The sequence below is a fragment of the Hirundo rustica genome, chromosome 16, assembly GCF_015227805.2.
Source record: "Hirundo rustica isolate bHirRus1 chromosome 16, bHirRus1.pri.v3, whole genome shotgun sequence".
NCBI classification, from domain to species: Eukaryota; Metazoa; Chordata; class Aves; order Passeriformes; family Hirundinidae; genus Hirundo; species Hirundo rustica.
The window spans coordinates 8238231-8257969 of record NC_053465.1 but is presented as its reverse complement, the minus strand read 5'-3'; the positions used below and the strand labels follow the sequence as shown (position 1 = coordinate 8257969).

Here is a 19739-nt window from a genome sequence, read left to right as displayed (position 1 = left end):
GTCCGCGCTGCGCGGGCCCCGCCCGTTCCGGCGCACCGCGGCCGCGCTTCCCGGGGCGGGGCGGGCCCGGGGGCGGGCGCTGCGCAGAGCTCCGCGGCCCCGCGCTCGCTGTCGGGGCGGAGGGAGCCGAACGCGGCCGCGGTGCCCCAGCCCGAGCGGCCGCCCTGCATGAGCTCCTGCACACCCGGCCCCTGGCGCTCGCAGCCGCTCCCGGAGGCGGGGCACCGTGGGCACGGGGAGCTGACGTGAGCCCCGCCCGCGGCGGCCCCGGAGGCGAGGAGGGGCGCGGGGACGAGGGACGCTCGGTTAGCGGCATTGACTCGGCTGCCGAGGGGGGAGCGCCGGGGTGGCGGGGCGGGCGGGTCGGGTCTCCATGGTCCCCGCGGTCTCCATGGCAGCGCGGCGGGCGCATGACGCGCCCAGGGGCGGTGCCAGCGCCGGCGGCGCCTCGGCGGGAACGCGGAGCGGCCGCGGTGGGGCCGGGGGAGCGCGGGCGGCGGGCGAGGGCGTGGATAGGGATAAGGGATAGGGAGCGCAGCCGTCGGCGGAGCGCCTCGGGTCTGCTGCCTCCCCGGGTGCGCTGCAGCGCCGCGCCCACCGCCCTCCCTGCCGGCGGCCCAGACTCCGGCCCGGCTCCTCCGCCCGCCCCCGGCCCGGCCCCGCTGTCCGCCCCCGCGGGGCCGCGCCGGGCAGCAACCGAGAGGGGCGAGGCCGGTGCTCCCTCGGGAGCCGAGGTGCAGCGCAGACAGTGCTTAGCAGAAAAATTGTTTTTAATGCCTTTAACTGCGTTTTGGGCCAAGCTTGAGAGGCTGCCGCCTGGCTGGCGGCTTTGAGGTCACCTGACTGATTCAAAATAATAAAGCAGTTCTCTTTTTGCTTGTTGCTATCGGTTTCTGTCTTTGCCAAGAGATGGTCTCTGCCGTACCGTGTTGAAATGTGCGTGAACCAGGGCCCATAGGCGTAGTGGTTTAGAGCCAAAGTGCAGCCATGGAAGGCCTTTGGAGGAATGTAGGATTGTAGAGGCAGGGAATCTGAGCCGTTTGGTTCTCTGGTTTATTTAGAGAGGGATGTTTCCCATTGCTTGTTGTGTGAGGTAACAGAAAACTGCATAGCCAGCTATCGGGGTGGACTCTGCTATCTCCTACCCTTTCATGCTGCTTGGCCAGGGAATGTGTATTCTCTGCCCACCTGTCCCATTAGTCCCTCTGCCAGCATCACTTCCAACTTTAGCTTGGCCAGTTGGTACCATCTGGGGACTTGCTGAGGACTGCTGAGGATATTTTTTTGCATCTACAGGTTTCAGAGGCTGCAGCTATTTGCTTGTTGACTGGGGAATTCTACCAGGCAGCTTTTCTTTTTCAGGGAATGTTCTTTCATCCTCCTCATTTTAATTCTGTGTGCAGCCCACTTTGTTCTCTATCTGTAATGAAAAGAAGATTGAGTTTGTGAATAGGGAAATTCTGCTTGAAATACTCTAGTTGTTTTAGCTTGCAGCTTCTCAGAAGTCTTTTGAATAGTGTGTTTTTAGTGGCTCTGCTGATTTTTCCTTGCCCTGCAGCTACCCTTGCACCACTGCTTTGTATGATAGATTTCACTCTGCAGAAGCAGACTGAATTAATTTTTGATGGATTTTAGCTTGGCTTCTGTCTCTGTACAAACTGTGAGGAATTGTTTACATGCTGTTGAGAAGAATGTGCTGTGAGAGTATCCACATAAGTGACTGACTGATAAACACAATTACGCAACATCACGGTCTGTACTTCTCCATAAGAGCTTCTCAACAATTTTATCTGCTCTATCACTGTTGCACTGCAGAATACCCATTGTAAAACCAAACATCTTGACACCCCTCTTGTCTGCAGATGCACAGTGAACTGAAATCTTTTCAAAGCCTGCTTTTGGCAGACACCCTCATGTTAAGAGACTGACCTGAAGTACCCTTTGTATTCATAGTCCAGTCGGCCTTGTCCTCTTCTGAAAAACTGCTTCTGCTGAACCTTCGAGCTGTGTTTGTCCTTCAAAGCATTGTTTGACCAAGACTCTTCTAAAAAGTTTCCTACCTTTTTAAATTTTTAATTCCTGCTCCTCTGGGTTCTCCTTAGCCAAATCACTTTGGTGTTCAAATCTCTGCCTTGGTGGAGGTACCTGTGGTGTCTGTTCTGTGGTGCTGCTGTGCAAAAAGAAATACCTTGAAGATATTTTTCAGAGTCTTGAAGCTCCGTTTCTTTCACTGTGTATTTGCTGTGCCTTGAATACTGATTGGAATAGTGAGCATGGTTGCCAGTCATGAGTGGAAGTTTATGGTTATTTATGGAAGAAATTTGGGGCAGAAATAAGTGTTAAATATCATGGTGGGTTACTTTGAGTTTGTATGCAGCTGAGAGCTTTTTTTTTTGAGACACCAAGGTAGTGCAATTCAACTTGGTTGGTCCCTGGTTTTGGTGGTGAGGATATCAGGGGAGCTGCAGGTAGGGTGTGTGTGTGACCTCTAGGTGCTGTGTGCCTCTGCAGTACTTTTTTGGGGGATGAAACAGAACATTTATATGGTCATTAAGGATGTGATTTAGTGGTGGATTTGGCAGCATTATGTTTATAGTTGGACTTTGTGATGTAGAGTGTTTTCCAGCTTAACTGTTCTATGATTTCTGCAGGATTTCCCCTCATATGAAGGTTTCTGTTTTAATGGGCACTTCCCCTCTCTGAATGAGGCGTGTTCTTTGAGTGGGAAAAGACAAGTTAGAGATTTGTAAAGGCCTCTACCTCTAGTCATCTGGACATCTTTGTTTTGGCAAATAAAGTGCTGTATTTCTTTGTACTTTTCAGTAGCAACTTGCCACTTGTAATACAGATAAAAGACTATGACTGTACTGCAAGAGGCTGAAGGGAGAAGTGGTAATTAGATGCTAATTACTCATGCATAATTACTCATGGATAAATTAGCTTAAAAAATTGCAAGTTCAGTTCTTAGTACTCAGGGACTCATCTTTGAGCCTTGTCTCTTCCCTGTGTATTTGTTGTGTCTTGAACATTGAATAGATTTAGATGTTTTCTGGTTGTGACTTGACTCGCTCGTGGGAGAGGTAATTACCTGCTCGGTTTTTAGAGGCTGGTTACTGGGGGTGTTGTGTGTGTGCTTCTGCGCAGGACTGACGTTTCTCAGGCTTTCAGTTTCGGCCGTCATAGCCTTTAATTGCTGAAGAACAGTCAGTGGAAATCCCACACCATTTGGGAACTGCTTGTCTGTTTCTAGATTTAATACATGGAAACCTGTATACTCTGCAAGTCTGAGGGTATCATACAAATTGGGCTCTTTTGGGATTACTGCTTGTGTACTGGTAATTGCCCAGATTTGGTGCCCTGAGTCTGCTGCTTTTCCAAGGCCAGCTAATGTGTGCTGCTTATCTGACAGCTTGGAGATTTATTTTGAACCTAACTTGACTGGCACTTTTCTACATGAGATGTGTTTAGTCTTACAGTCTTACAGTCACTTGATGAGTTTTAAGAAAATGTGCCACATTTAAGAAAATGTGAGCACCACTCTTGGGATTGGTGCTCAAACAGAAAGAGAAGGCCAGGAGTACTGACTTGTAGCCATCTCTGTGAATTGGGATAGGCTTTCCAGAATATCATGAAATTCTGAATCTGGCTTGCCAGATACTTCCCAGGTGGTTGGGGGTGGTGGAGTGGGCCAAGTTTGGCTGTCATAGGAGTGCAGGAGGTCACGTAGTCCAATTTTTTGGGCACAAACCACTGTGCTTGACAATTGACTGGGACCAAACCCTGAGAACAAGCTTATGCTCTGAAAGGCAGATAAAGGAGTGAAAGGCAGACTTCCAGAGCAAATGCTGAGTTACCTTCTTTTCTGTGATGGATGCTCATGTTTTGAAAGGTAATAGGGTAAAGCTAGCTGCTATGGCTTTGCCTTAGGGCCTGTTTGGATGGATAACCTGAGTGGATCAGGTTATCTAAGAAATTTGGATGGGGCATGAGTAAACACCATGGGAAGGAAGCTACCTGTACAGTCTGTTCCTGCTCTCACCTACAGACAGCATCTGAGCCTAGGGAGCTGCTGCTTTAGTAGTCCTGCAAACTGAGCTGCCAGTACAGACAGTGGGTGGCAGATGGGGCTTTGCTGATCAGTGGCCCTTCTTCTTGAGAGTGCCCCAACAAGCTCTCAGAAATATTTCTCAGGTGATGAAGCTGGGCGTGCAATTTTCACAACATGCTGTTTGTGTGAGGCCATGATCTCTGCTAATACTGGGTGTTTTGTCCCTGTCAGGCCCAGGAAACCATAAGGTTGAGCTTAGGTGTTTGGAAGTGTGATGTTAGGTCCAGTGTAGCAAGTGAAATAGTTTTCAGAGAAGATGCTCACTATCCTTTCTCTTAACAGGTGTGGAGGTGTATGCTGTTGTAAAGGCACCTGGAGAAGTCTGGAGCAATGCCACCACCTTCAGACATTGTGAAAGTGGCTGTTGAGTGGCCAGGCGCCAATGCCCAGCTGCTGGAAATAGATCAGGTGAGACCTGGTAACCAGATGGGGGAGGAAAGGCACCTCGGCGTTGATACTGGAATGTGGGAAGCATAGAAGTGGGCAGTATTCCTTTCTGGCTGAGAGGAACACGGCTACTGAGGATTCTCTTTCTGTTCTAGAAAAGGCCTCTTGCATCCATCATCAAGGAGGTCTGTGATGGGTGAGTAGTTCTCTGGGAATCCTTGTGGAGAAAGTCTGTCCTGCTGACAAATCTTGCTGGGTTACTGTGGAAGTCTGCTGCTTGTTAATGTGCTGCTTGCACAGTCCATGCTTCCTGCTGCTGGTTTTGGTCATGGAATGAGCCATGGAATGGGCTGGGGTTTAAATTGAAGAAAAAGATCTCCTGGAAAATGCGGGCCTTCCATTTTTATTCCAATTCTAAGCGTGTGCATTTGTATGCCCTTGGGTCAGTTTCTCTGAGGATTGGCCCATCCTGCTGTTCTTGACGTGTAGGCCTGTTCAGATGCTCCACAGAGTTGATTTAGAGTAGGCTGAAGTCCCACATTGTCCTCAAGAGGAGTTTTCTCTCCTCTTCAGGAGACCTGATTTCCCCTGCTAAAACTTTGCTTGAAAGTTCTCTTGCATCTTCCTGGGATCAAGCTCCATTTCCTAATTGACAGCCAGAAGAAACAGGACAATGACACTTAATGTCTTCTTCTTCTTCCTCTGCCAGGTGGTCGTTGCCAAACCCTGAGTACTACACGCTGCGTTATGCTGATGGTCCTCAGCTGTACATCACAGAGCAGGTCAGTGTGAGAGGCAGCAGTTTGCTGATATCCTGGGTGAGAGTCCAGAATGTCTTGGACTACAGTCATGGAACAACACTGGCACTACTCCTTGAGGAGCAGCATCTCTGCTCTCGGAGAGATTCAGACTCAAATGGTGCCATCCAACAGAGGAGCTTTGCACTGCTCCCTTTGCATGCCTGTAGGTGTGGGACTCAGGCACTCAAGTTCAGTACCCTCAGTAGGGTTGTGTGGCACAGGAGCCCCTCTATTTGTGCCTACAGATGTGCACTGTAGATCCAGCTGGGTTCTTTCCCCCCCACCTCACTTTTCCACAGTTTAAATTTGGGTTTTCTTTCAGACTCGCTGTGACATCAAGAATGGAACTATCCTACAGCTGGCAGTCTCCCCGGTAAATGCTTCCTCACCTCTCTCTTTCTCAGTAACTCTCCATGGCTGACAGGCTGTTTCTTACCTCTTGGCTTTTCTTTCTCCTTCTCCCCAAATCGCAGGGGGGTTACCTTTGTTGTGGGCACGCACTCTTTGTTTTCCATCCTGGCTGTGGTGTGTGTCTTTTCCTTTGGATGCTCTGCTCTCTTATAGGATTTCCCATCAGTAAATCCAGTCTACAGTTTTATTGCAGCTCCTAGATTAGGATGCTGTGAAACACCTGACAAATGCATTCTCGATATGAATGCACTTAGCATGGTCAGTTAGAGAGCAACAGTTCCAGCGATTGAATGCAAAAAATTAAAACAGAGGCAGGTTTGATGAGGAGGCGGTTGTTCCTGCTGAATTATTGCTATTGTGCCCTCAAAAGTCATATTTTGCAGCTTTCTTTTTATTTAAATTCTTAAACCTTTTTTGTGCAAGTGTCTTGGCATAGAGCTGAGGGTGAGTAGAACTGGGAGAAGGTACTTGGGCAAAAGGCAGTTAAAAGGATATCAGTGGTCTGTGTCTGAGAAATCTTTCAGAATGTCTTGTGGATGAGATCATGCTTGCTTTGAATCAGGCTTTTTATCAATTTTGTATTTCTTTAATGGTGTGGCTCCGTATTTCTGTACCCACCTCCACTCACCTCAGCGAGGCGAAAAGCAGGCATTTGCTCTGCCATGCAAAACAGTGTTTTACTCACCTCCTGCTTGACTGCAGCTGTTGCTGAGAGAAGCATTTTTTTAGTCTGCCTTAGACTTGCTGACTGCAGCTACTGAATGTGACTTTGCTGGTATCTCTACCCTGGCTCTGCCCTCCCTGCCCACCCATGGGCTTCTGACAGAATGCTGATGCTGGCAGGACTCAGACTGCAGGTGACTGGTCTGTAACTGGCACCATCCCTCTTTCCTGCCAGTCCAGGGCAGCTCGCCAGCTGATGGAGAGGATCCAGTCGCACAGCATGGAAGCCCGGCTGGATGCCATGAAGGAACTGGCGAAACTTTCGGCAGACGTCACCTTTGCCACAGAGTTCATCAACATGGAAGGGATTACAGTGCTGACACGCCTTGTGGAGAGTGGGACCAAGCTTCTATCCCAGTAAGTTTCCTTTGTTCCAGGGCTCTGGGGGAAGGCCTCAAATAAGGGGCTAATTTTGCTTGCTGAAGTGGCATTAAGCAACTAACCTTATAGCAAATGTTGATCTGTGGAGACAAAATCTTTCCAGTCGTTTGCTGAACCTCATGAGGCAGGAGACAGTCATGAACTGTAATAACGTTTATAGCTCTTGTTATATATTAGCAATTAATAAGTTTTTGAGGTTTTTTGCAATCTTTCCTTCAGTCTCTTTTATCTTTCTGTCTTGTGGTTATGTATTAAATTTTCCACAATTCATGCTGTGCCTTCATTTTATTTCAAGTCAGGTCCCAATATGTAGAGGACAATTAACTTTCCTCAGGTTTTTTTTTCTGATGTGAAAATGTGTTTTTACTTTGATTAGCCAAGTGCTGATCCAGGTGGTTGTGAGTCTCTGGTGGCAGAACTAGGGACTAACTGCTGCTAATTTTAATTTGTGCATGTAACTAGGAAAAATAAAATATCTTTCTACAAAGCAGTAAAATTATCTGCATAAATGCATACACTTTATTGCTCCTCCAGGTACCAGACTGTGTTATTAGGAGACCGTGGTGACATTTTTCTCTTATCCAGCTTGAGCAGGCTTTTTTTCTTGCCAGCAGATCTCTTGTGACTGAATTCTTCAATTTCTCAGTTACAGTGAGATGTTGGCTTTCACCCTGACTGCCTTCTTGGAGCTCATGGACCACGGCATTGTCTCCTGGGACATGGTCTCAATAACCTTCATCAAACAGGTGAGTTTTGGGTGGAGGGCAGGAGTGGATATTATTTCTTTCCATGCTTTAATGCATCTTCCAAGAAGAGCAGAAGACTCTGAGAAGCTGAGTACTGCCTGAGAGCACAGTGCAGCCCCCTTTCTGAGCCCTGTGGTCTCACTCACCACCAGGTCACCTGGATGGGCAGCAGCTGACCTGCTGGCTGCTGTGTTTTCAGATTGCAGGGTACGTGAGTCAGCCCATGGTGGACGTGTCCATCCTGCAGCGCTCCCTGGCCATCCTGGAGAGCATGGTGCTCAACAGCCAGACTCTGTACCAGAAGATTGCAGAGGAGATCACTGTGGGGCAGCTCATTTCCCACCTGCAAGTGTGAGTGTCCACCCAGCAGTGATGTGATGGATACCAATTTTATGACTACTTGTTTATTTCAAAATACATCCTCTTAACATTTGGAACACTTAAAGATTATAAGTTTTTAAGTATTACCAATATGACAACTTACTTGATTTAGGAATTTTAATGGATGTTTTTAAAACGTGAGATCCTAGAAAAATACGTTCTGTGTTCTGGAAGCACTTCACGAGTGTTGAACAAAGGTATTTGGTTTAAAATAACTACCCAAGTGTGTTCAGTGCTAGGACCAAACCTGCTTTTCATTCGAACAATTTCCCAAAGGTTTTGCATTCAGCTGTCTGTCACTTCTACCCCTCCTTAAATTGTCTCCACTAGAATCTTAGAGCTCATCATCTTCTGGGTTTTGTCCTGCATACTAAGGAAGAAGACAATTGCTTTTCTTGCTTGAAGGGATTAAAAATTCCCTTCATCCCCTTCTGCTCTTTCCAAACAAACTGGCAAATTAATATCTGTCTCTTAGGGCTGTTTGTCTAGGTCAGTTCTACTCTTCATTATAAAAAAGCAGCATGTAGTTGTTAGAGCTTTGAGTAGGTCGGGGTTTTTTTCAAGCCTTTTAATCCTGAACATGTGGAAAAGCACTGTTTGTGAATGTGATTGATACTCTTTAGTCAGTGAACAGTAGTTTAACCAAATTATAGTGCAAACAAAGTATTGCATCAATGTCACTGTGTACTTGGAATGTTTATACATTTGAATTTGGTTAACAGAAAAGCTGAACAAGTTCTTCTGAACACTCCAGCAGCTTTGTTCTGCAAAGAGTGTGTTTTTTCAGCTTTATGAGTTCTGGTTTAGTCAAACACAGATTTGGTCCTAACATTGAACACACTTGTGCAATTTTTTTAAGCAAATTATCTTTGTTCAAGACATAAACTTGTGTGTACAAGTGCTTCCAGAGCACAAATGGTTGCTTAAGAAACATCCGTGGAGGGAATATTTTGGAAAGGGAGATGGAAAGTGAGTCAGGGTTTGCTGGTGGTTTCCTTGGCAGGACCATCAGGAGGGAACAGTTCATAACAGAGGGTATGTTCTGGAAGAACATGACCATGGAAACAAGTCCAAAGGGGATGAGTTAGAAGAGGAGAAACTGACCTAAAAAATTGTTCTGCTTTGTCAAAAAGCAAGCAGTGTGATGAAAAGAGCAACAAACCCTGAAAAGGATAGCAAAAGTGAATGACAGGCTTCAGAGATCTGTACTGCTCAGAGGCCCAAGGAGAACCTGGATGATGCATGGAGATTTGTACGTTTGAAGTACAGCAGCTTGATCAAAATGAAAAAGATTTGGAAGGGGGCAGTAGAAGAAGGAATATGGTTGTTATCCCAGAGATGTGTCAAAGTGAGGAAAATAGATATTTAAGCTAAAAGAAATATTGACTTTAGATCTTTTATAAAAACATTTTTTATTTTTACATGTATGTTAAAAAAATAAAAAAAATTTAAGAAGTATACTCACACACACAAATTCATTTAGGTGATACACTGGACTTCTGTTCATCAGAAGAGCTTGATGCAAGAGTGCACTGGGTCTGGCTGAGATGGAGTTCAGGGCAGCCCTCACAGTGCTGTGCACTGAGAGGTGAAAAGGTGTTGATAAAGAACCCCGTGTTTCAGCTGCTGCTGAGCAGTGCTCCAGCATCACAACTGTCTCTCCAATGTTTCCTCCCCTCATCCACTGCCCTTGGGCTGGGCAAGGTCTTGGGAGGGGCCATAGCCAAGGCAGCTGACCCAGACTGACCATTTTGCTGCTCAGCAGCAAAAGCTAAGAGAAAGGAGGGATGAGGGTCATTTGCTGCTGTGACATTTGTCTTCCAAAGCAAAAGTGCTGAAGCCCTGCTTCCCAGGAAGTGTCTGGATGTCACCTGCTAATGGGAAGTAGAGAATAAACTTTCTTTTTTCCTTTACTTCCATGCCCAGCCTTGCTTATGCTGTATTAAGCTGTCTTTCTATTGAGTTTTTCCCATCCTGTTTTCTCCCATGCCTTGTCCTGCTGAGGAGGGGAGGGATAGGGTGGCTTGTAAGCCAAGATCGACCCCCAGGAAGAGTTAGAGTATTGCAGGAAACAAACCTGCATTTGATAGAATATCAGGATGGGGACAGAAGGATGTAATTGGCATTTAGAAGCTTAGTTTTGTGCTGTTTTGAACATGACAAGTATAACCACATGCTGTGTGTGACCTGGGAAGGCGCTCAGCACCCTTTACCTGAAGAAGTTCTTCAGTGAAGCATTTTTTATCCTTAGTTCCATTTGCTTTTGGTGGCTTCCACTGGCATAGGGGAGAAAAATAACTTGCTCCATATGAGTTTCAAGCTGTATCCATGTAACAGACTGTACCATAACCAGGCTTTACAGAGATGGTTTCAGCATTGGAAACAAACTGTGGTGATGCTGGGCTGCAGTCTTCTCTGTCTGCTGGATAATGGACCTATCAGTCAGAAATTTCTTTCAGGTTTTTGCAAGCCTTTTGGAGGGCTGGCCATCATAAGCGTAGTTTGTATGAGTCCTGCTTGTCTGTTGAAAATGAAAGACAGTTGTAACCAGTGTTGTCATGGTGCAAGTAAAGCACCAAGCTGTAATACTCTCTACTGCCTGTTGCCTTACAAGCCTCCCTTTTTTGTTTCTTCAGCTCAAACCAAGAGATTCAGACATATGCCATTGCCTTGATCAATGCCCTCTTCCTGAAGGCACCTGAGGACAAGAGACAGGTTTGTTCTTGCCTTTTGACTTTCAACCTGAGTGATGGTTGCTGCCTGGCTGTTTATGCCTCAGAAATCATATTGTCTGGGCAAGGTAGACCTCAGACCTTGCCAAGAACTTAAGTGGCAGTTTCAGTATGGCAACAGAGGAGAAAAAGTACCATCCTATTAATAATGTGTCCTGGAGCACACATCTATATTTAGGACATCCTCAGAAAGGATTCTGAAAGACCTTCAGAGACAGAAAGTAATCCTCCAGACAGCATGAGAAGTTTTTTTACGTTAACTGTATATGGGAGAGGTAGACTCCTTGGGGCTGTATGTACTTAATAAGAAAACACCCCACCTGCTTCTCCCTCAAAAAGGGACCTTTCTTAAGTCATAGAATGCTGGCAAATGTGAGAAATGAAACACTGCCCTGCTCTGAGGAAACTCCACAGATCTCAGCTACCTGCAAGACGTGCATATGTGTGTATTGTGTAGCTTTGCTGTGTTAAGCCTTTCTTCTCTAGTGCCCTGTTTGTGCCTTATTCCTGGACTCCAAGCTAAATCCTGTCTGCTTCTCTTTGTGCCTTTTTTTGCTTTCTGCCAGCAGGACAAGCTGCTTAACCCACTAGACCTGCCCATCACTGTAAGTAACTCAAGCCTGGGGGCTGGTCGTGTAGGGGACCTGTAGGCATGTTAGCTTTTCTCTGTGCCTCCTTGTATCCCAGGGATGATGCCCACAGCCTCAGAGAGTGGATGAACCTAGGGAGAAGGGCGGGAGGACTCCTGGGGATGCACCCAGACTGTGGAGGGGAGAAGAATCAGTAGCAGGAGAAACCCTGAACTGTGCACACAAGGTCATACAGATGGTCACAAAAGGAAACTGATACTGCAAAACTGACCAGGTGAACCAACTGTAAAATTGGAACAAGTCCTTTAGTAATCTGAAGCTCATTAAACTTACTGCAGCATGAGTTTATACCCCAAATCTCACTTGTGTTAATGACAGTTCCATATCTAGCTGCATCCTTCTAAAGATAGAGCTGTTTGTGAAGAGCAGTCACGAAACTTGGTGCTGACTGGGGGCTAGAGCATCAGTTCTGCCTAATTTGTGGCTTCTCCCTTATGGTAGTTGTAGCGTAAGAATGTTTTTTGCCCTGTGCTGGCTCCAGGGAAATCACCATTTTTGTTAATAAGTTGATTTGGAACCCTCTGTATTGAGATACTGGTAGATTTTTTGGTTTTCTGCGTGGCACAGAGAATATTCCACTTTTTTCAAGGATGCAGCGCCTTCAGAGTGGAAACTGCCATCTCAATAAATGTTACATAATTTCTAAAATTAATGGATATGCTTAATACATGAAAATAAGAAAAATCATACTCTTCTGTTGGTAATTCAGCAAAGATAGTAGACTTCATAACAAACAAAATTCCAAGGGGTTTTTCACGATTTTTCCCCTTCCTTGAATACAATCCAAATGACCACAGAGGGCCATGAAGTTGACTAAGGGACTTGGAGTATCTTACATATGAACAGAGCCTGGGAGATTTGGCATTGCTCAGCCTTAAGAAGAGAACACTCAGGGAGGTCTTATGTATTTAAACATCTGATGGAAGGGAATAAAAAAGAGGGAGCCAGACTCCTCTCAGTTGTGCCTACTGACAGGATGAGGCAGTTGGCACAGCTTAAAACCCAGGAAATTCTGCATGAATATGTGCACACCCACGCAACATAAATACAAGAGTGGTCAAACACTGGAACAGGTTACCCAGAGAGATTGTAGAGTCTCCATCAGTGGAGATATTAAAAATCTGACTGGACACAGTCCTGGGCAACCAGATCTGTCTGATGTTGCTTGAACCAGCAGAGTTGGACTAAGTGATCTCAAGACGTTCCTTCCAGCATAAATCATTCTGTGTTTCTATGACCATCAAGCAGCAAAGGGCCTGGACTCAGCAGAGCAGAGATCCCTTAGCAGTGGTTAGACTGTGTGTGTGTTCATGCTTCTTTCTATGCTGTTTAGAATTGTTTAATTGTCTTTGTCCTTCCCATTTTTTATCTGCTTCAGTCACCTGTTAACTCCATCCCATGTACAAACTAATTCCTTCAGAGAAAGGATTCTTTGTGTCGCATGCATGAGCAAATCCTAACAGAGCCTTGTCCTATTCTCAGTACTACATCTCACAAGTAGTAGTAGAAAATCATGACTCAGAGGGCAGTGTGTTCTCTCTGAAAGCACCTCCTACTTCATCTAGATGCTCCTTAGATACCTTCCTCTCAAGCACTGGCTCACTTTGGTTGTAACATGAGCACTGCTGAACTTGCAGCCATTACAGCTTGGCTGTCAGTCACTGTCTTGGTTCGGGAGGTTTCTGTCTGGATCCAAAGTGATAATAGGGACTCTGAACAAGGTTAATGCACACATTTTACCAGACTTCTTACTCTGTCAGGAGTGATGTTGATAGGAGCAGTTAGAAAGTCTTGGATTGCTCAGAGTGTACAGCTGATTGAGTGCAATTGTCTGAGACTCCACATCTGCTCCCAATTCTCAATCTGCACTGCACTGGAATGTGAAGAGATCTCAGACTGTCAGTTCTTTTGGACTTCTTCCAGATGATAAAATGCCCAACAGATTTTTCTTACCCAGAAGATTCTGCTTGTAACAGCAAACTCATGATATTCACCTTGACATTTGCACTTGTGCCATTCTCCTAGCAGGGGTAATGAGGTCACTGGTGCCTTAGAAAGTGCATCTTCACAATTTACAAGGAAAGCACAGGTTAGGTTTTTGCAGGTGCATGTGTAATTGTTGCTGGAACTGAAGGCATCTTGCACCTGCTGTGATTGTTTGTCATCATGACTTGAGGACCCTCCTCATCCAGAGAAGGAAGCCATGCAGTCAAGAGGGAAACTGGAAGCTTTCCTCTAAGCATGAAAATTATTAGCCTGTGTTTTTGTAAATTGAAATGCTTCTGCAAATTGTCCTCAAGCTGACTTCTGAACATCTCTTTAAGAACTGGACAAAAGAAATAAATTTCAGGGGGGGAGAGTTCTTGAGAGGGAGGAGACCTGAAACCTGCATCCCATGGCTCTTGTTATCTTGGGTGTTTCCCTTGGTATAAGAAGCTGTGAAATGCTAATTGGAGGAAGCTCTCATAGATGGCAATGCACAATATGCTCCCTGCTGCCATATCTCCCAACAGTGAAGTACCACTTGATGTCCAACATTAAGCTAAATTTGCTTCTGTGCTTTGACTATGCTAGTGGCTCTCTCCACACTAGTGATTCTGTAGGGGAGCCATCCATGAGTTGTGGTAAGATGCTATGCTAAATTGACAGTGTAGAAAAGCACTTCGTTGTGTGCCAGCGCTGTCTCCAATTCATCGGCTTCTTCTGTTTTCTTCTTTCTGCACAGTGTGGGTTTTTTGTTTATATTTCACTCATGTTATTTCATCTTTAAATTCCACAACAGGAAATGGCTAATGCGTTTGCCCAGAAGCACCTGAGGTCTATAATCCTAAATGTAAGTATGTCTGGAATGACAAAGTGCTTCCTAATGTCCTCTCAATGGAGGTTTCACTTTTGCATAGGGTAAATTCTGCTGTCCTCGGGGCGCTTTCAGAAAAGTGACTCTTTCAAAGGTAAAGTTTGTTCAAAAAGGAGTTAGCAGGATGCTGCTTTCTGCTCTTAGAGAGCATTATAATTATGCTTCTGATGGAATATGGAGGTTAAACAACCAAATCTTCATATAGAGAGATGCACATGCAGTCTGGCACATGTCGAGGGCTAATACCTCAGCTTTTATCTGCATTCTCTTAATTTCTACCCTCTCCTTTATTTTGCAGCATGTGATCAGAGGAAACCGCCCCATTAAAACAGAAATGGCACATCAGCTCTACGTCCTGCAGGTCCTGACCTTTAATCTCCTGGAAGAGAGAATGATGACCAAGATGGATCCCAATGATCAGGTCAATATTAGAGCTGAGTAAGATCTCATAGAATAGGGGGTATAAGGGAACTTATTCCTGAGCTCCTTAGTGCTGTGGAATTTGCAGTGGATGGTACATAAAGTTTCAAAATCACCCTTCACATTGTAAACCTTAAGATTAGGCTATTCTCATGAATCCTACTGTGTTCTGTGGGACTCTTGATATGTAAGTGGGCACTGAAAGTCGTATACTCCTTTCTTGGCCAGTGTGATGCCAACCATCAAACCGGTTACTTTACCTCTATGGAGGGTTTTATCCATTTTATCCATTTTATCATTTTATCCATTTGCTTGCAGTATAGGAGGAAAACAGGGCATTTTAAGGTGTCTATTACTCAGGTATATTGCAGTTTTTAAGGAGAATCGCCATAGCATTACCTGAATACCTAGAAATTGCCTGTAACTAAGCTTGCAGTTAAAGAAAAATGCAAACAAATATTTTCCATTACCCACTGTACTGAAACTTGCCATTTTGAAATGGATTGCTTCTCTGTGCATAGTGTCAATGACCTTTGGCATCTCTCTGTTCATTGTGTGAGCTCTGAAGAGAGGTGCAGGACTGTGCATTATGTGAAAATACTGCTGTAGTGATTGATCACATCACCATTTCCCTGCCTTCTGTCCTTCAGGCACAGAGAGACATCATATTCGAGTTGAGAAGAATTGCATTTGATGCAGAGTCTGACAGCAACACCGTCCCTGGCAGCGGCACAGAGAAACGCAAAGCCATGTACACCAAGGACTACAAGATGCTGGGATTCACTGTATGCATCTAGACTGTGAACCTTGTGAAGGCAGTCTAAGCAATCTCCATAGGAATTGTGGGGAAATAAGGAACAGAAATAGCTGTTTCCTTTACCTTACTTTGATATGAGTTTAGAGATTCAGTTACACTCCTGGGGAAGATTGTTACGAACTTGCTGATGGATTACGTGCAAGGGTTCATTAGGCATTCTCTGGAGCTATTTCCTTACCATATGCAGCTGTGTTATGGAGAACTTGGAATCAGCCTCTTCTCTAGAAAGTTCAGATAGCATTGTCAGCAGGTCCTCAGGGTTACCTCTTGGATAGATGTGAGGGAGTGCTTGATGGACAGGAGGTTTAAAATTCATTAAGAAAAGGTTCTCACACAGTTCCTTTGAGGTAATTCGTTTGGATTATTTCCACACACTCTTTTCACAGAATCACATCAATCCAGCCATGGATTTTACACAGACTCCTCCTGGAATGCTGGCATTGGACAACATGCTTTACTTGGCCAAATTTCATCAAGACACCTATATCAGGGTATGTGAAGCTGCTGATTTTTACAGATGCCAACACCTCAGCAGCTCTTCTTAGTGTGTGTGGCATCCTGTTCTTGTAGATTGTTCTGGAGAACAGCAGTCGAGAAGATAAACACGAGTGTCCCTTTGGGCGCAGTGCCATTGAGCTCACCAGGATGCTTTGTGAGATCCTGCAGGTTGGGGAACTCCGTAAGTACCATTTATTACCCAGCTTTACATGCTGGGATGATGCTTGTAGAAACTAATATTCACAAGCATTTGTACCTTCATCTCACTTCTGCCATGTAAGGACAGAGCGAGACTGGTGTTAGCAGTGTTGATGTCTGAGTGATAATACCACTATCAAAATAAAGTAATAAATGGTGTGTGCACTCCGGTTCTCCTGAAAAACTGATACAAGCTTCAACTTCCCAGAGCTTCAGGAGAGTGCTGTATAAGAAAATAGTTTTGAAACCATCATGAACGTGGGAGAAGTTTATTAGCTCTGACAGTTTCAAAACAGCATTCTGAGAAAATTAATCACTGTAAGAAATTCCACCAGAGGAAGATGGGAAACACTGCAAGCAGTTATTTTGGGGGGCTAGGATGAAAAGAGCATGAGTCACAGGTTTGCACGGCAAAGTGTGGGGAGAATTGCTGTTTTCAATAAACTCTCTATGGGGTGACAAAGTATTGAACCTTGTCTTAATCCCATGGAGTAAGTACTGTTGCAGACCATCAGTTGTCTGTCAGTGCAGTGGACTTTAGTTACTCCTAGTTCCTTTTGCCCAATATGCTCACATGGTTGTGCTTTGTTTCTTTCTGAAGCCAATGAAGGCCGGAATGACTATCACCCCATGTTTTTCACCCATGACCGTGCATTTGAGGAACTGTTTGCCATCTGTATCCAGCTGTTGAACAAGACCTGGAAAGAAATGAGGGCGACAGCAGAAGATTTTAATAAGGTCAGGGTGGAGAACAGATATTTTTGTAAAATCTTTGGAGATCAGCACATGTTCACTCAGCCTGTATATTTGGTTAAGAGTAGGGTGCAGAAGATGTGACAGGGCATTGGTGTGGGCTGTAAGGGAGGATGACTCAAGTTTTATTTGGAATGCTCTGAGGTCCTTGGTGGTTCTGAATTTTCAAAGTCACTAGTATGCTGATTCTCCTGGCCCTGCTTATGTCATGTCCGTTCCTTGCTGCCACTGAGCTCTGCCCTGATACTCTGCTGCCAACAAGAATGTGACTTGTTTTTCTTCCTGTCCCACCTCTTTAGGTTATGCAGGTTGTTAGGGAACAGATCACAAGGGCTCTCCCCTCTAAACCAAACTCCTTGGACCAGTTCAAGAGCAAACTGCGCAGCCTGAGCTATTCTGAGATTCTGCGGCTACGCCAGTCTGAGAGAATGAGCCAAGATGACTTCCAGTCTCCACCTATCGTGTACGTGCCTAACAAAAACAGTTGCCTTCTACCCTTACCATTATCTCCATTTTCTGCTTACTCATCCATATTTGATTGCCAGGGAGCTGAGAGAGAAAATCCAACCTGAGATCTTGGAGCTGATAAAGCAGCAGCGCCTGAACAGGCTTTGTGAGGGAAGTAGCTTTAGAAAAATTGGAAATCGCAGAAGACAGGGTAAGGTGACAGTATCTACTGTACTTTTTCATGTGAAGAACTGTAGCAAATAAGATCTAATTAATTAATCTGTCAGCAGGCGTGTTGCCAGAAAGAAAAGCTGGTTACTTGGGCTATCTGTTATCAACCAGTAGTTGGGGCTGGCACAGATGTGCATTTCTAAGAACACAGCCATCCATCCCCTCATGAATAAGAAGCTGTGCTGAGGAACTGGGCGAGCAGATGAACTGGATGGAGAGGCTGTAACACAGTGGCTGTGAGGCTTTGTGTGAATGATCTTACTCAACTTTACTTGGTGTGTGTTCCAGAAAGATTCTGGTACTGTCGCCTGGCTCTGAATCACAAGGTGCTACACTATGGGGATCTGGAAGATAATGCCCAGGGGGAAGTGACCTTTGAATCTTTACAAGAAAAAAGTAAGTCCTGATTACAGGCTGTGCACTCTTCTGTGCTCTGCTGTCTAGAAGCTGAATAGATAAAGATGAAAGACCCGAGGCTGAAGCCCTGATTAAGGGGATACCAACTTTTGGTCCTTGCCCAAATTCTTCAAATCTTGGAATTACCTGATTCTAAAACCCAGCTGTGGGGATGCCTTACTGGCAATGCGTCTTGGAAAAATGCACTAACAAGCTTAAAAACCAAACAGTGTTTGGTTGCAAAGACAAAACAAAGTTCTGTCTTTTCCTGGTTAGGATTACTTGTTTGGGAGTTTCACTTTTTCACTGTTAGTTCCAGTTGCAGACATCAAAGCCATTGTCACAGGGAAGGATTGTCCACACATGAAGGAGAAAAGTGCACTGAAACAGAATAAGGCAAGTGTTCCCTTTTTGCTGTTATTAATATCTAATGCTGTAGTGTTTAAGACTGAAAGCAAGCAATAGGAGTGAATGATCTCCCCCACTGCAGGTGTGTTGTGTACAAACCCCATCTCCTGTCTGGGCCCTTTCCTAGTGTTCCTTTGTGACTGCAAGGACCTGTAAGCATGATTGTGCTGTAGTCTCTTCAGAATTGCTCACAATACCAGTATGGGAAAGTGTACTGAGCTGCAGCAGGGCAGCTCTCGGGGTGGCAGGCAGAAGGTGCTGTAATGTTTTGTTCAGTTGGTGAGTGAAAGATTCTTTTCCGTTTAGGAAGTGTTAGAATTGGCCTTCTCCATACTATACGATCCCGATGAGACCTTGAACTTCATTGCACCTAATAAATATGAGGTAAGAGAAGCAGTGCTTAAGCAGTAGAATATATAGCAATTAACTCCAGAGATTAAGAAGGATCAGTTGCTTCTCATTAGAGACTCAAGCACGCTGTCTCTCACCAGGTTCATTCCCAGAATATGTTGGTGATGCTTAATATGAACCATCTTTTTCTTTCCCTTAGTCATCTTTTTAATTTAAAAAGAAAAAAAAAAAATTCCACACTAATTTCCCCTAGTCTGGACTGCTACTTTTTTCCTCCTATGATGCCTAGAATAGGTTTACTTTTTTAATTTGTTATGCCACAGTAGAAACTCTCATCCTACTACAACCATGGGTTCACACTTTCCTCTAGTCTTTTAACTTCCATTGGAAATCTCTATGGGCGCTGTTGTAGGGTTGGTGGTGGGATTTTTTTCCCTACATATTAACTCCCTTCAGCGTTTCCTGTCTTGAAGTTCTCTAATTTTTGCATGGACGGAAAGATTCGACGTAAGGTATCATTTGTGCCTGGAGTCGTGAGTGACCCCTTCTTTTCCGCAGTACTGTATCTGGATTGATGGGCTTAATGCTCTCTTGGGGAAGGACATGTCCAGTGAGCTGACCAAGAGTGACCTGGACACGCTGCTGAGCATGGAAATGAAGCTGAGGCTCCTGGACTTGGAGAACATCCAGATCCCCGAAGCGCCGCCGCCGATCCCCAAGGAGCCGAGCAGCTACGACTTCGTGTACCACTACGGCTGAGGGCCCCGCGCTGAGGGCCCCCCGCGCACCCGGGGCCGCCGCTTCTGCCGGGCCGGGGGCCCCGGCGCCGCCCGCCTTTTGTATCGGTTCTAATAATAACCAGTAGCGCTCCTGGCCGCCGCCGCCTCCGCCTCTTTCCGCCCTGCGCGGAGCGTCACCGCTGCGCGCCCGCCCCGCTCCGCCACCGTCGCCGCTTCCCCCGCCCCGCCGGCCAACGTCACCGGCGGCCCCGCTTCCCCCGCCGCCACGGCCCGCTCAGCATCGCGGTCCCCGTCCTGTCCTGCC

General features: G+C 45.7%; 1 protein-coding gene across 3 annotated transcripts; it reads left to right on the top strand.

Annotated features, from left to right (window-relative positions):
• Positions 1–45: 45 nt before the first annotated feature.
• ELMO2 (engulfment and cell motility 2) lies at positions 46–19571 on the top strand. 3 transcript variants are annotated; one of them, XM_040079852.1, is made up of 22 exons: positions 46–305; positions 4391–4516; positions 4651–4691; positions 5205–5277; positions 5618–5668; positions 6605–6786; positions 7457–7556; positions 7756–7907; positions 10574–10652; positions 11239–11274; positions 14102–14152; positions 14475–14597; positions 15247–15381; positions 15800–15904; positions 15984–16092; positions 16711–16847; positions 17162–17325; positions 17408–17520; positions 17829–17936; positions 18250–18332; positions 18651–18728; positions 19254–19571. In XM_040079852.1, the coding sequence occupies exons 2-22, from the start codon at positions 4439–4441 to the stop codon at positions 19452–19454; spliced, it is 2199 nt and encodes a 732-aa protein (XP_039935786.1). In that variant the 5' UTR covers positions 46–305; positions 4391–4438; the 3' UTR covers positions 19455–19571. The 3 variants fall into 3 exon arrangements, with proteins under 3 accessions (XP_039935786.1, XP_039935789.1, XP_039935788.1); XM_040079854.2 differs by having other exon boundaries at positions 253–273; XM_040079855.2 differs by lacking the exon at positions 11239–11274 and having other exon boundaries at positions 157–305.
• The last annotated feature ends 168 nt before the right edge of the window (positions 19572–19739 follow it).

What these genes read in the sequence shown, in the direction of transcription:
- ELMO2 (XM_040079852.1), top strand. Translation starts at nt 4,439, where the DNA reads ATGCCACCACCTTCAGACATTGTGAAAGTGGCTGTTGAGTGGCCAGGC. An exon ending in CACCTGAGGACAAGAGACAG is followed by an intron (nt 10,653 to 11,238) that starts GTTTGTTCTTGC and finishes TTCTGCCAGCAG; the next exon opens with GACAAGCTGCTTAACCCACT. An exon ending in TGAATCTTTACAAGAAAAAA is followed by an intron (nt 17,937 to 18,249) that starts GTAAGTCCTGAT and finishes TTTCACTGTTAG; the next exon opens with TTCCAGTTGCAGACATCAAA.